This window comes from Hoplias malabaricus, chromosome 4, assembly GCF_029633855.1.
Source record: "Hoplias malabaricus isolate fHopMal1 chromosome 4, fHopMal1.hap1, whole genome shotgun sequence".
NCBI classification, from domain to species: Eukaryota; Metazoa; Chordata; class Actinopteri; order Characiformes; family Erythrinidae; genus Hoplias; species Hoplias malabaricus.
In genome coordinates this window covers 29,692,748-29,708,457 of record NC_089803.1, presented here as the reverse complement: position 1 = coordinate 29,708,457, position 15,710 = coordinate 29,692,748, and the positions used below count along the sequence as shown (strand labels likewise).

The following is a 15,710-nucleotide window of genomic DNA, read 5'->3' as shown; positions in this document are numbered from 1 at the left end:
TATTGTATACATTATGTTTTGCACTAAATTCTATTCTATTCTACCTTGCTTATATTTTGTATGTTGTGTTTAATTGTAAACTGCTGCAACACGCTCGTTTTGGGGAACAATATACAGTAGTTCAATACAAGTAGCTTATCCTTTACCATTAAAGATGATGGTTTCCTTTGTAACAAGAACTGAGGACGTCTGCCTCGTTGCTGTGGCCTGGACAGACTGTAATAACATATATAGACATTTGACTTATACCTAGCGAAAAAAGGCCAGACTATACACAAATGACACTTGATATAGGGCCAATTTTTATTATAAAAAACATTCTATGACATTCTTAGTCCTGTAACACAAAAGAGTACATTTTCATGTCTTCATTTCTAAAGATTTATACAGTTGAATTCATTTTAAATAGTTTTTGAGTAAAGTATAATTTAATTCAACATTCCAACATTCCATCCTCGTTTGTCATTTAATGGTAACAGTTGTGTAGTATTAGAAACATCTATTGTCATTTAATAAAAAATAAAACAACAAAAAAACATTTATTTAATAATAGTATTAATATATTTTACATCAAAATCACAATCATTAAATCATCTAAACCAAAACATGCTTGTACTTTGGATACATTATTATCCCAGAGAACAGAATAAATAGAAGCATATGCTTTTTCAACACTTTTTCCTTATGGGAAAATGCTCTGATGAATATATTAATTCATTCATTATCTGTAACCGCTTATCCAGTTCAGGGTCGCGGTGCGTCCAGAGCCTACCTGGAATCATTGGGCGCAAGGCAGGAATACACCCTGGAGGGGGCGCCAGTCCTTCACAGGGCAACACACACACACACACATTCACTCACACCTACAGACACTTTTGAGTCGACAATCCACCTACCAACGTGTGTTTTTGGATTGTGGGAGGAAACCGGAGCACCTGGAGGAAACCCACACGGATACAGGGAGAACACACCAACTCCTCACAGACAGTCACCCGGAGCGGGAATCGAACCCACAACCTCCAGGTCCCTGGAGCTGTGTGACTGCGACACTACCTGCTGCGCCCATGGATATATTCTTCTTGTCATTTTCAAACTACTATTTTTTTTAAATAAAAGAAAACTGTTATTTTTATTACTACATAAGTTACCATAAAAGTACAACTATTGATTAGAATGAATAGTCTTTGAATTACAATTAAATGTTACACAAAAACACTTTAAAACTTTTTGTACACCTAAAGTTTCCAGTGCATGAAAAGTATATGAAAATAAACAAGCAATATAAAATGCAAATAAAAACATTCAGTAAACAAATAAAGTACAGCTTAAAGTACAAAATTTAGCATAGAATCAAAATTCATAAATGTGTAAGGAAATAAAAAACAATTGCATTGTCATACTTTTTTTTTATCATGAAATTGGTATTTACATAGTACACATCTGTGAGCATTTGTTCGGTTAACTGTGCACAACACCTAGTGTTTTTCATTCATTCTTCTATTTTTGAAACCTGCCCTCTCTTCTTGGAATTAAGTGTTTGAATGCTTAGATCTCATACTGACACACTGTACAATAGTTTCTTATACTCTTGATGCTTATGCTTTCTCTTAGTCTACTTGGAAATCCCTTTGTACTTTATGTCGTCCTTTTCTTTTTCTTTCAGTTCTGTCAAGAAAAAAAAGTAAATATTAAGTTAAAAGTTAAATATCTATCTAGGTTTATCCATGGTTAAAATCTACAGATCTTGATCCAGAATGTACCTGTATGATAATGTTTCCTTCTAACAAATTAAAGTAGCATAAATCTCTGGTAATGGCCTTCTTCACATAAAGTCTACACTAATAATGAATAATAGAGGTACATAAATTGCAGTTGCAGATTCAGTCACTTACTTCAGCTCCTCCTTCAGTCTGCTGAGTTTGTTTTGTAGCCTGTTATTTTTCACCTCTAAGGGAGAACCAGGTATAAACCACCCTGCTATAAATTTACACATCACCACCACATGCTGCTCAGAAAGGAGAGTACATTTGTTGAGAGAGAGAGAGAGAGAGAAAGAGAGAGAGAAAGAGAGAGAGAGAGAGAGAGAGAGGATAAAGTCAGTTAAAAAAAATCATCCCATAATGATACTACAAGTTTACGTGTGTCTCATTTATACAGAGACTGAGAGCTATCATACCTCAAATAAAATAACAAAGGCAAACCGGATGGCCAGAATGACCCAAAACTGACTGGTCAACGAGTAGTCCACATCACTCCTATAGTCTCTATAGCTACAGAAAAAAAAATTTAAATGTTAATTTATTTTAATATAACTGTTAATGAAAATGCAGTGATTCTTCCACAAATGCTAGTACCAGTACCTGCAGGATGCTACATTCATGCCATTGTGAATCATCTGATGAAGCGTAAAGCCTTTTTCATGAGTCATATTAGCAATGGAAAGTGTACTATTGATATATCCTGCCATACAACTGTGTGAGAGATAAAGGAGAGAGGAAAAGAGTGGGATTATGGAAGTGACATTTCTAAATACATAACAAATGTATATAGTGTCTAGGCCAGATATTTTGCTTACTCGATACCAGTGGCATTAGAGTGGGCACAGGGTCCATAGCGGTAAAGATACACCAAGCGTGGGATAAAATCAGAGGTAATACCAATGACTAGTCCATTAGCAATGACGGCTAACACACCAATGGTTTCAAGTATATCAGTCCAGATACCTAAATATATGAAACACACAATATATAAACTATTGAGTGGTTTATTCTTTAGACTTCTGTGTGTACCATGGACAGTCACATTAGCTCTCACCAATGTCGTTAGCCTTCCTGGGCACGAGCCTCCGCTCCAGATTAACCATCTTTATGGCATCCAGTCTGATCTCAATAATGTTGTTGAGCAAAGCAATCAGTGGAGCCAGAGGGAATGCTGCCACAAAGATGGTGGTAAAACTGAACTGGAGTACTGTGAAGAGATGAAGGAAGGAGAAAAAAAGTGGTAAGATTCCATTGAACAAATTTGCTGAAAACTGAATGTTTCTTTGAAACAGTGTCTGTACCCATTTCTAGGAACTCATTGAAGAGACTGAATTGGTCCACATTTTCAAGGTCATAGTTCCTAAGCAGATCCTTCATTTTACAGTTTTCACAGAGTTCACCTAGTGGATTGGCCGTACACTTCTGTGAACACTTCCGAATCTTTCGCCGCAGCTTTCGGCTCTTCATTCTTTTCCTCCAACCTGTAAACCAACTATGGAAGAAATAGGCCCATAATTTAAAATTCAAGAATAAATACAGCTTTGGGATAGTTGTGAGCAGATTAATAGATTCTGACTTACGGGCCAAAGATCTCAAACACATTGTTGATGATCTGTTTGAGAATCAGGATGATGGCCATCTGAATAAACAGATCTGTCAGACATCCACTAGGGTGGCACTGCAAATAAGACAGATCACTGAAGTACACTGAATAAGTATAGCTCTCTCTAGTGGAACATTTGAGTAGCATATTTAATTGTGATTCCATTTACCAAAGCAAAAAAGTAGGTTTGAATAAACAATTACTAAAATTCAGTTTCAGACTAAATATATGACGTTACCTCTTCTAATCTCCAGATTCCAGCTATCCTAAAATATCCTCCTGGGTGTCCATTTATCCTGGAATATAAAAGCACAGATTCTGTATTTTTTGCGTGAACATCCACTAAGCATAAGCCACAGTGATCATCCCCAATTACCACATACACTTTACCTGCCAAGGAAGAATGCTGTGTAGATGAGAGAGGAGAAGAGTGTGAAGAACTGGAAAATAAACATCTTCACTGTGAAACTCCTTTCAACAGCTGCATGGGAACGTACATTCTCTACAAGAGAGAATAAGGAATTAACTAAAGTGACCTCAGTGACCTCAATAGTGGACATTTTAAAATGCAATTCTTAGTGAAACTGCCATAATCACTTTCCACTAACCTAGTTCACATAGCTTCATGGCCACACAGCGATTGACCTGCACGATGTTATAAGAAAAAATAAATTAGATGTTAGATACCGGAAGGTTGCCAGTTCAATCCCCAGCACCAGCAGGAACATCCATGGCTGAAGTGTCCTTGAGCAAGGCACTGATCCCACAAATGCTCCCAAAGCGCTGGGGATGTCTACCCACTGCTCTGAGTGTGTGTTCACAGCCCATAGTGTGTTTGTGTGTGTTTACTGCCACAGATGCGGAAGATACATTTCATTGTACATTTTATAATGGCAAATAATTGCACATTATAGGATTATTCTTTAAAACATTTTCTTAGAAGGAAGCATGATAATGTATAAAACTGATAAGAAAGTATATCTTACCCGGGTCATGACTGTTATTGTGACATAATGCAGCACAGCTCCCAGCATGAAAGCCACTGTACTGGAGTTCTCAGACAAGAATTTCCAGTTGGTGGGCTTAGCAAACTGGACGCTGGCTATTACCCTGAAAACCACCAGAGCATGCGCCAATCCAATAATTAACAGCAACTGAACAAATGCACAGATAGAAAATATTAAACAATAATGCCGGGTGCAGGAATCTCACAATCTTTACACGCAAAGCCAGCGTTCACTGAAATCTGTTTGGTGCATCATGTCCTAAAGGAGTCCTCACCATGAGTGTCACCAACACCATCACTAGAGTACTGCGCAGGTATGAGTGACTGTGCTTCTTTGATTCACAATTAGGATCATTTACAATCTCCAGAATCAACTCCTCCTGCAATTACACACATGCACATAAACACAGAGAGCCTCTCTGAGCATTTGTATGTATCTGTATGCAGTATGTGATATGCTAAGGAAAACAGAAAGCTGTATTAAAATAGAAAACAGTAAAAAAAACACATTGTGTGATGTTTTCCTGTTTAATATACATTGTTTTATCTTTACTGTAAATTCAAGATTAAAAAAACAATCCAAAAATGGGCACTTAAGCATGTTTATCACTGTGTTACATAGAATTATCAATGCTTTCCCAAACCCAAATGGTGATATCCACCAAAGCATTGCATCATTTTATAATGTGGGCCCAAATACAGTCATTTATGGTTTAAGAACTTATAAAGTACATTATAATTATTAGCATCAGACAAAAATGTACAAAGAAAGGTGTTATATCTTAGTCCTACCTCTTCTTCACACCAGTCAAAAACCTTCCACTCCGAGACATATGATGCCCGATGGCGTTTCCAGAACTCCAGAAACACAGTAGCTAAAAGGTAAGTCAGTGTCAATGTAAACAGATCTGCTGTAGAAAGATTTAAAGTCAGAATAATAAGCAAAACTTACCCCACACTGCCATGAACATGGCAAATGCAACTGTTCCCTCATTGTCGAACAGTATGCTCACCTACATGGAGTGAAACAACACAAACTGTGAAACCTGAGCTCTCAACACTGAGCTTCTGGGAGCTGTGTAACAGTGGCTCCTGTGAAGATGAGTTCCTGATTATAGTGTTTTCTTAAAGTACAGATTTCTTTTTATTTTGCTTTGAACTCTAGGAACCTATATCCATTCTAAAATTTCCTGTGTTGTTTTTACATTATAAGCAGTTCTTTTAAGAAATAACTAGAATTCCATAAACCCTTAGCAAAAAACAATAACCTATTTTTACCAAAATGTTAACCAAAATACTTTGAATTATAGCAATTGTTTACAGTGTACATAGACTGCCAGCACATCACTCTATTAAGGGCAGGATACAATCAAAAGGAACTCATTAAATAGGAGAATACCTTTGCATATAAGCAGGTATCAGACAGCTGCCAGACCTTGCATTTCTCATCACAGAGTGGGCACATGAGAGTGTCTGATTCACACACTTCATGACTGTAAAATACACACACACACAAGGAAACACTTATGTAATTACTCAATGAACTAGAATGCTGTGGAACAAAACAGAGGTATTTCAGCTATGCTGTACCTCTACTGCTGTATCAGGTAGGAGAAGTTATGCAAACTTAATAATCACCGATAATTGCAAAATCAACCAAAGCTCTTATTCAGAGCAGCATTCAAATAGCTGTAATAAATTGTTGTGTTTTTTTCTCAAACCTTCTGTTGTGTCAAATTATGAACATAACAATTCTGTTCTCTTATCAAAACAGCTTAGTTCTGCAAGATGATATGTGGTTGTAATTCCTACCAGCCTTGCTTTCGCGGATTAGTTCAAATAGAGGATATGAAACCTCTGTGGCATTTGCATCTCTGCTGGTGATTCATCACATGAGAGTCTTTGTCAGTCTGAGGGTGTGAACTCTTACAAATGTGGCAGAGTGAGAAAAATTTGCATGTAGCTAAAAACTTGTAGCTACTTACTGGAACCAGTAAGGAGACACTGGTGAACTTGACTCCAGCTAGATTCTATAACTTAACTATAAACACATCTTGGTATTGTAATGTCTGTATTATCAGACTTCTCTGAAGCCAAAATCTTGTTGATAATGTTAGGTCCTAAAATGTTCAATAAATGTACAAACCGAAGGTTACAAAATAGCCACGAAAGAAAAAAAGTGGCATGAATATGACATAGTGGAATTTAAATAAATAATCAGTCACTAAGGCTTATATTAGTGACCATTAAAAAAGACATTTGGTAGGCTTATCTACATTGAACCATTTCATATCAAACCACTCTGTTTTATTTTTCATTTTATTAACTGAATGATGCACAAGTTGCAAGTTATTGAAATGCATTTCTATAAAACAACTGAACACTGATTGCATCTTCCCTACTTCCCATAATTTCCTTATTTACCACATAGCATACAGTGACACAGAAAAGACAGTCTTCAGAGTGCAACGTACAGTCATGTGATTATCAAAATACATTAAAACAAAGTGTAAAATTAAAAAAAAAATTCTCAAATTTCTATCATACACTCTCAGAAAAAATGGTAAAGTGGAGGTACCTTATTGGTTACTAAAGGTACATACAGTTTAAAAGTACCTTTTAAAAGGTACAGTAGTGGTTTTAAAGTCCAGTTGTGTTCCTTAAATGTACATTACATTCTCTTCTCCACAAGTGTTGGTGAATATTTGTAAGATTTCTTTATAGAACTGTGTAAAATAAAAAATAAGAAAACATAATATAAGTCCTGGAGATGAAATTAGGCATATGGAATCAACACAAATATATGGTAGAATATGGTTCAATAATGTTCCCTAACTAAAGGTACTGAAAATGTACATGTAATGGTACCACCGCAGTGCCCACTGTTCTGACCATGTTTTGGCAGCTCAGTATGTTATATAAAATAAAAACAAATTTTAAAAACAGTTTGTTACTATCTGACTACATCCTACATGATCAGTATCACAGAACTCACATTAGAGGGTTGGTTTTGAAGAAGGCCAGGCCATAGAGGAAGACTATGACCCCCAACGCAGCAGCAGGGATCAGCAGAAAAGTGTACCATCCCAGCCACAGGAAATACAGAGCCACCTTTTCCCCAAAGTAGTCTCTGGAAAAGCATACAGAAATGTACTCTCAGCCTGTTTTCATCAGAGTGCATACACTTCACTCAGTGTATTAAGTGTGATTTATGCACTGTACCTTACAGTTGTGATGGGTTGCCCATTAAAACAGGCCGACCATCGAGCCCAACTGCTGCTCAGCTCTTTCTGTTCCAATTTCTAAAATTAAAAATTAAGCAGAACATGAGACCCAACTTCTGCCAAAATGCTGTGCTAAATTGATTTTTTTCTACTCCTCCAGAAACAATGTAGTGAATGTATCATGGAAGGCCTGGAAAACATAGTACTTTCAGGCTGAGTTCAGGCAAGTCACACAGCTTTTTTCAAACACCCCAACACTATTAAAACACACAAAATGCAGTGGGGTGTGTAAAACACATGTGAAAGACACATGAGGTGGGCAGTATTTATATTGCACGTGTTCAGACAACTTGTATGTCCCTCAGGTTTTTGTTAAGCACACTGTGTTGTCACAACAGCAACAGGCCACACATTCATTTCTACTTAGCCCCATGAGTATGTAAGTGAGCTAATGCCTTGAGGTGTTTCACATCTAATATACCTAAACCTATGTTGATGATAATCTTTAAATTAATATTTAAATAATATTTTAGTTTGAAACACTGACTGTCATATTTCTGTCCAGTACAAGGCATTGATTGACAATCTTATATGACATGTGTTTGTGTGCTGTTTGTGTGTGTGTTTAGAAATGGATTGCCTAATATTGCTTTATCATTTTGCCATGACGTAGATTCAAACAGTCAATGCTTATCTCTCTGTCATTACACAAGTCATAGATGCTCCATGACAGTGATTACATTCACATAGAATTGTGAAATGTAAGTTGTTATGAATTCCTAACGTAAAGTTGCAATAGTAACAAAAATAATTGTATTGTATTTTACTAGTAATATTGTGAGTGTGTTCTGTTTGACTACATTTAGATGAAAAGTGTGAGGTTTAGTGCTATAATGCAATGCTAAGGAAATTTCCAAAACAAACTAGACAATTAAAGAAACCGCCTGATAAAATGAATCCTTAAAAGAATGCTGGCCACATAGTGCTGTATGTAACCAGGTTAAATTAATTACACCGTGTTGACAACCGACAAACACACTGGTATTTCAAATGCAATGCAAATGCCAATGTGCATATATAAAACATACAACAAAATGTGTCTTGTTCTCTCCTGCCCCTGCTCTCAATTTTCCTGCTGGTTGTGGGAATCAAACCAGCAACTTTCCAATCCCAAAACTACTTCTCTAACCCTAACACTAGGCCACAGCTGCCCCATAATGATGACTGCAGGCAAATACTCCCAGAAAGCAAATGTCAATTACAAGTGAGCACTTGCTTCATTTTATATTAACACCTTTAAAACTTAAATGCATATTAAAGGATGGCAAGAAGAGTGAAGAATGTTAGTAATAGTAGTATATATATATATATTACCTCATGAAGACAAAACTGAGCCTCGAATACTTTCTTTTTAATGAGATCTGACAGGTACTCTTCCACACCTGAGACTAAGGAAGACACAGGATGTATTAGAGTTGTGTTCTGACAAATGTATTTCTGTCAAATTCAGTTCATTTCCAAAACTTTGGGATAAGGCATAATAACTTAAGAATCTATGAATAAGGCAATAACACAAGAGTCTAAGAATCTAAGAAATTGATCGCATTTAACTGACAAAAGCAGAGATAAAAGCTTCCCAGAATTTTCACTGACATTGTTAGTGTTATTGTTTGTTTAAAGCTGGCAACACTAAAAAAAAGTTGAAATTGGTAAAATAAGGGGATAGCTGATAAAATATAAAATAAAAATATATTTTAAAAACAAAATATTGAAGTTAAACTTTCTGAAACATTTTTCAGTGAGCAAGTGAATATAAAAGGTTTAAAGGAGCATCCACCAGGCTTGGCTTTGCAACTAAAGGTCCTGGCTTCGCAGCTAAAGATATATCATGGCTCAAAATGTCTTGCTATTCGTGAGAGAACTTTCAAAATGTAAATAAGAAACTCTCAGCGCAAGATTGCAAATAATTTAGGTCTTTCTCCATCTGCTACTCATAATATTGTGAAAAGATTCAGGAAATGTCTTTGCAGAGAAAGGTGGAACAAGAGTGTTTGAGTCTTTGAGTCTTCAGATGCTGCTTGGCTAAACATTGTCAGTTGGGCTTAGGAGAACTTTAGAAAACCACAAGTTGGTTTACTGAAAAAATACTGAAAAACTTTTATTTGTGCAATTGCCATTTGTCATTTAATTGCCATTTAAAGACATGTTCAAACGTATTAATAAATTACAGATTTTTTATTTTATTGCCTTATACCAAATGTCCCAAATTTTCTGGAAATGAGGGATGTATTTCAGCACACAGATAACTCAGGCAATACTGAGCAGCAATGACAAGATAATGTTCCAGTCCTTACCATCAGTCTTAATGCTTGTGTGTTCCACTATGAAGTTGACTATTCGTATTCTGCAATAGATCAATCAATCAATCAATCAATCAATCAATCTTTTAATCAATCAAAATTTTGTTTATATAGCGCTTTTTACAACAGATAGTCATCACAAATAACTTTCCGGGTCAAAAACTTCTATGATTAAGCCATGGGCAACAGTGGCAAAGAAAAACTCCTTCACGGGGAAGAAACCTTGGAAGTAACCAAGACTCATAAAGCTGAACCTCCTTTGGTTAACACTTCTGAACACAACATATAACAGAACAGAAATTAAAGAGAACTGATAATCATGAGTCATAAGTAATATGAAGGTAAAGCATTAGTGATGAAGATGTATGGGAAAGAAGAAGGTAGTCTGTGGTTCTGTGGGTTAAAGCAGGTGCAGAGAAGATTTGTGCTTTGCATGACCAAGCATGGTGCTGAAGGTTGGACAAAGTCAAGACCTTGTACAGGGTGAAAAGAGGCAGTCCTGGATCAGGGCATTACCAGGGAGAGCAGCAGGATCAGGACATCTCAAAGCATGAGAGAGTCAGGAGAAATAAGGAGTTTAATGGGTTCACCGTAAAGCAGGAGGGGAATAACCCTGCAGAAAGCATCCAGGGGCCAGGCAAAGTAACACAGCAACAAACAATAAACAAACATGCAGGAGAGAGAGAGAGCATGCAGTGCTTTTTTTTCCCCAAAAAACTAATAAAAAAGCGGGGCGGCACGGTGGCACAGCAGGTAGTGTCGCAGTCACACAGCTCCAGGGACCTGGAGGTTGTGGGTTCGATTCCCGCTCCGGGTGACTGTCTGTGAGGAGTTTGGTGTGTTCTCCCCATGTCCGCGTGGGTTTCCTCCGGGTGCTCCGGTTTCCTCCCACAGTCCAAAAGCACACATTGGTAGATGGATTGGCGACTCAAAAGTGTCCCTAGTTGTGAGTGTGTGAGTGAATGTGTGTGTCTGTGTTGCCCTGTGAAGGACTGGTGCCCCCTCCAGGGTGTATTCCCGCCTTGCGCCCAATGATTCCAGGTAGGCTCTGGACCCCCCGCGACCCTGAACTGGATAAGCACTTACAGATAATGAATGAATTAATTAATAATAAAAAAGATATAACAGCCCTTAACAGTAACAAAAAGGCTATTGCAGAGGTAAGGAGCTTTGTGAGAAAAGCCATTTCCTCTTGAACTGTTTTTCCTAATGCGAGGAACTAAGAGTAAACCGACATCCTGTGAACAAAGTGTACATGATTGGTGATAAGGTATGAGACATTCAGAAAGATACTCTGGGTCTAAATCATTTCAAGATTTCTGAGCAAAGAAGAGTATTATATAATCAATGTGAATTTATTTTATGGGTAGCCAGTGTAGGGATGAGAGAACTGGTGTTTTATTGTCCAATTTTCGAGCTCTTGTGAGCACTCTGGCTGCTGCATTGAAACTAACTGAAGCTTGTGTAGCACTTAAAAATGCATGGATTAGTTTTTCAGCATCATTTAAGGATGAAATAGGACTAATTTTGTCCATACTGCCAATAAAGTGGAAAAGGCGATTTTGAATCTATTGAATATATAGGTGTCAAATGTGACAGTCGAAGCAAAAGCTATGTTTTTAACAAAGGTACTGGGTATTACCATAAAATTATCAAAATTCATAGCCGCATTTCCAAGTGAACATTTCTGTATCTATACCTAGACAGGCTGTTATTTTATGTAGACAAGCAATGTCATTAGGTCTGGCTGATATATACAGTTGGTTGTCGTCAGTAGTGGATCTGAACCCAAACCGTAGCAGCATATAGAGGCTGAATAATAGTGGGCCAAGAACAGACCTTTGTGGAACACCATAAACTTGACGGCCTTCAATTTTTCATATACCATAATGAAAAGTGTGTGTGTGTGTTTGGTGAGTGTCTGTGTGTTAATACCTGGTCGATGGTGGAATGGTACCCTGTTCTTCACAACTCCAGTTATAGGCATCAGACACACAGAGCAGGTATCTGTATGTCTCAAAGATCTCGTTTGGGGCAATAATTCCATAAAAAACTTTATCTTCATCTGGTATTTTCTGCCACATAATTAAAAAACCATACAATAAATATATGCTATTAAATGTTTTAGTAAATAATAATTAATTATTGTTGAGAATATGATGAATTTAAGTATATTGCTGAAATTGCATAGATGCAATATTGCAATGTATGAGTTTTTAAGAGGAAAAGAATTACAGAAACAAAATATAGAGACCCACCTTTAATCATAACACATCATCAATCATGTTAAAAAACTGCAAAATCATTCTTCAATGGAAAAAAATACCTTTACGTCTAAATTCTTTTCTTTTAAAGCACTGATGAAGTCCCTTTGTTTCCTGAAGCTCTCCGTGCCATCATCTTCTGTTTTATGGGCCACCAGAACGTAGTCAAAGGACTGTGAAGTGTTCTGAGTATAAACCCAGCAATAAAGACATGTTTATCTCAGGTCATACGTGGCCTAAAATAGATGTGCTATTCCAGAACCATCACATAAGCAACATTCCATCACATTCAGTTGGTGAGTAATCTGACTGTAAAATCTAATCAGAACGTTTTTTCTTTTACTTAAACACTGTTTAAACACTGACAAAAGATTATCCACCACTTTACAAACTGTAATGCAACAGCTTAAGTGTATATTGCAACATATTCTGACTACACCTTTAACTCACACAGTGGGAAGCTTTCTGTGCTAATGGTTTAAATATGGCTAACATACATGTACTTATTGGAGCAAATCTGATTTTGCAGAGGCAGGATGCTTAATTTATGAAAGGGCAGTCACATCTTTTGAGCACAGTTCAAGATTATTATTTAGTACTAAAATGATAATGACATCAAGAGAAGGCTGCATATATCTGGACATGAATCACATTGGAATAAAACTAGTCCTTATTTCCTTTCATGATATTTTGATAAACTTAAGATTAATGGTGTCCAGGGCACTCTGCAAATTTTAAACTAAATGTAATAATGTTTGATATATTATGATGTATCTTACCAAATGTAGCATAGAGAAGCTCCCATGGCCATTGTCTTTCGTTACTATTCCGATGGCTTCCAACAACTCGATGCTTCCCTGTAAAGGCATCTTTATGAATGCATCTCACAGTACCTCATCATAATACTAACAATCACTAACAATGGCAAACTGACTTCAGGAATCTTAGTGACTAGCCTAACACAATCCAGCCAAGCATTACTAAAGTATTACAACAAAACAAACAGAAACCATTTTTAAACATTGAAAATGACCTTAAATGGTATTTAGTAAGTCAAAATTAATCACTTAAGAATGAAAGGAATGTGCACACCCTGGCAGGTGCCATTAGATGCCTGGCATTAGACATTATATTAAAAGAAACTGTAAAAAAATGTTGCAAACTAATGCTTTTATTAGACAAGCTCCCTTCCCTTAAATCTCAACTTTCAGTTTTATTATATCGCATTGACCTTAAGATTAAACATAAACCAAAACTAAACTGATGCTTCCCTAGTGATTTAGAACTGCTCTCAATTCCACAGAATTAGTATGAATGGCAGCAAGTTATAAGACATGTGATAAGGTCTGTTTCTATGGTGAGAAAGTATTTTTAGATGAGGGAGTTTACATACTTGCAGACTGAAGAGCTAGTTCAAGATGTAACATTAGATGACAAAGAACAATTACACCTGACATATAGTCTACAATAGATTTGAACGTGTTTCACAGGTGTGTCTCAAAATGATTCAATTGATTCGATCCTCTAAAGTACTAAGTTTCCCAATTTTGTCTGGACAAGCCCCCAGTAAACCTAACTGGCAAAAGCATAAGTCTGGACGGTTTGTACACCCGTTAAACCAAACAACAGAACAGCATAGCGATTTACCATAAGCATAAGAGACTTGCAGCTTCCTCCAAAACAATAAAACACCTTCAAATATTACAATAAACTTTAACAGTTTCAAGATGAAATCATAAGTGGATTTTCAGTGAAGATTTCAAACATCCACACATCTATATATTTTAAAAAAAAAAGCATAAGGGATCACACTGATGTCCCCTCGTTAGCACACGGGGCTTTGATTGTCCATTTGGGCAGGAACACCACACTACATCAATAAACCTTGGGCCAGACTCCTAACTGTGTGTTAATCCACCTCTGTAACATGAATAAAACTGTAAGCCATTTCGAATAACAGCATCTGCTTAATGCTGTTCACATATGTTCTTTTCAGTTATCTTAAATCCTCCTCTGAAAACTGAAACTATTTTCAGGGCCTTTGGGGTGGTTCATGGTCACTTAGGCATTTCCTTGTTCCTTATCAAATAATAAAAAAAAAAAAAAGCAATTTTACACAGCCTCGGGTGAACAATCTTGTTACAAGTTCCTGCATTTTCTCAGCTGGAATTGGGCAGAATAAATTCCAGGACATATTTTCAGTGAATTTCAATAAAAGGGTACGGATAGATGAGTAAAACCCCAAAATCTATCAATAATGACCGTCGTAAATAAATAAATTAAATATAAATAAAGAACCTGTTTTGTTTTTTGCCTGTATTACGTCACTGAAACTCAGCTCCGAGCCTGATAACCTTCAGATTTACATTGAGTCTAGTACACGTAAAAATTGCTTTCAATTATTAAGTAACCAGAATAGCTCAAATATTATATTTAATGGACTTTAAATAACACTTTAACAGAATATAACTTTTGTTAATTTAGACTACCATTTGGTAATCTTTTACAGCAAATTGAAGGCATCCAGATTCAGTGTATTTCACTCTGTGTTCTGGTTACTTTAGAGAGTGAGGCGAATCAATGTTAAAGCAGAGCGAGTGTGAATGTGTTGGTCTCTCACCGTTCTCTTATGTCTGAGGGTTTGCCTCGAGCGTGAAGGGACCCCCAGCAGTGAGCTGGACGTTTCTTGCTCCATGAGAGTTACTTCATCCCCTCTTGGAGTTCAGCATTTACTCCGATTCCAGCTCTCAGTAGCATTGAACTCATTAAAAAGTGTCTACTTCCGCGCTGTGTGTGAGGAGGAACTCTGGATGCTCGCTGGTTACTGAGTTGTTCTCAGAGCTGGAATGTCACCTGTTGACTTGTCATTCCTCAGGCATTCGGCACTGAACCTTTTACATATTTGTACTTTAACGGCCTCTTCTACTGAGGAGCAAACTCACTATTTAGCACAGGCAGACGGTGTGTCAGAGAATTAAGAAATAGACTACAATTACAATTTAAAAAATCCAATATATCAGCATAAACTTGATGGGAAAGCGGTAGTGGGTGTCTGCCACAAGATGGCGGCAGAGAGTACATAATTGCAAGGTTTGTTGTATTTTCGGCCGGATTTCTCAGGATTTTCTACCGGAAAGAAAGAGGCAGGATAAAAATAATTTTTAATGTTTTAACGACAAAATAATGAAAACACGTAATGGTTCCACATCTCTGTTGGAGGGACTCTTACAGGAGCGACGATATTTTTTAGCCATTGCCTGAAATATTTTGGTCAATAACTTTTCATCTAATTTTCTTTATGTATTTTCTGATTTTGCTCATTTTGATGTAGGGACTAAGGATATTGGATGTAAAAGTCAGCAAGGCTCATTCAGATTCAGATGTGAAGAGCTGTACAATACTGTGTATATTAACTGTGTTTTTTCCAGAAGAGACGTTAACCGTGACACACGTGTTATTGAGGAAAACAGCAATATAAATATTAAATAAAAAT

General features: G+C 36.7%; 1 protein-coding gene across 1 annotated transcript; it reads right to left on the bottom strand.

Moving 5' to 3' along the window:
• Positions 1 to 299: 299 nt before the first annotated feature.
• Positions 300 to 14,974, bottom strand: LOC136694831 (anoctamin-9). The gene is made up of 24 exons (XM_066668659.1): positions 14,838 to 14,974; positions 12,997 to 13,074; positions 12,280 to 12,402; positions 11,889 to 12,028; positions 9,948 to 9,997; positions 8,968 to 9,041; positions 7,592 to 7,671; positions 7,365 to 7,499; positions 5,769 to 5,862; positions 5,322 to 5,382; positions 5,162 to 5,244; positions 4,645 to 4,749; positions 4,350 to 4,517; positions 3,972 to 4,008; positions 3,754 to 3,865; positions 3,602 to 3,659; positions 3,341 to 3,438; positions 3,062 to 3,252; positions 2,815 to 2,967; positions 2,576 to 2,723; positions 2,361 to 2,471; positions 2,177 to 2,270; positions 1,893 to 2,005; positions 300 to 1,665 (listed from the first exon to the last, which is right to left on the bottom strand). Exons 1-24 carry the CDS (start codon positions 14,910 to 14,912, stop codon positions 1,608 to 1,610), a joined length of 2,439 nt encoding a protein of 812 aa, XP_066524756.1. The 5' UTR covers positions 14,913 to 14,974; the 3' UTR covers positions 300 to 1,607.
• Positions 14,975 to 15,710: the final 736 nt, after the last annotated feature.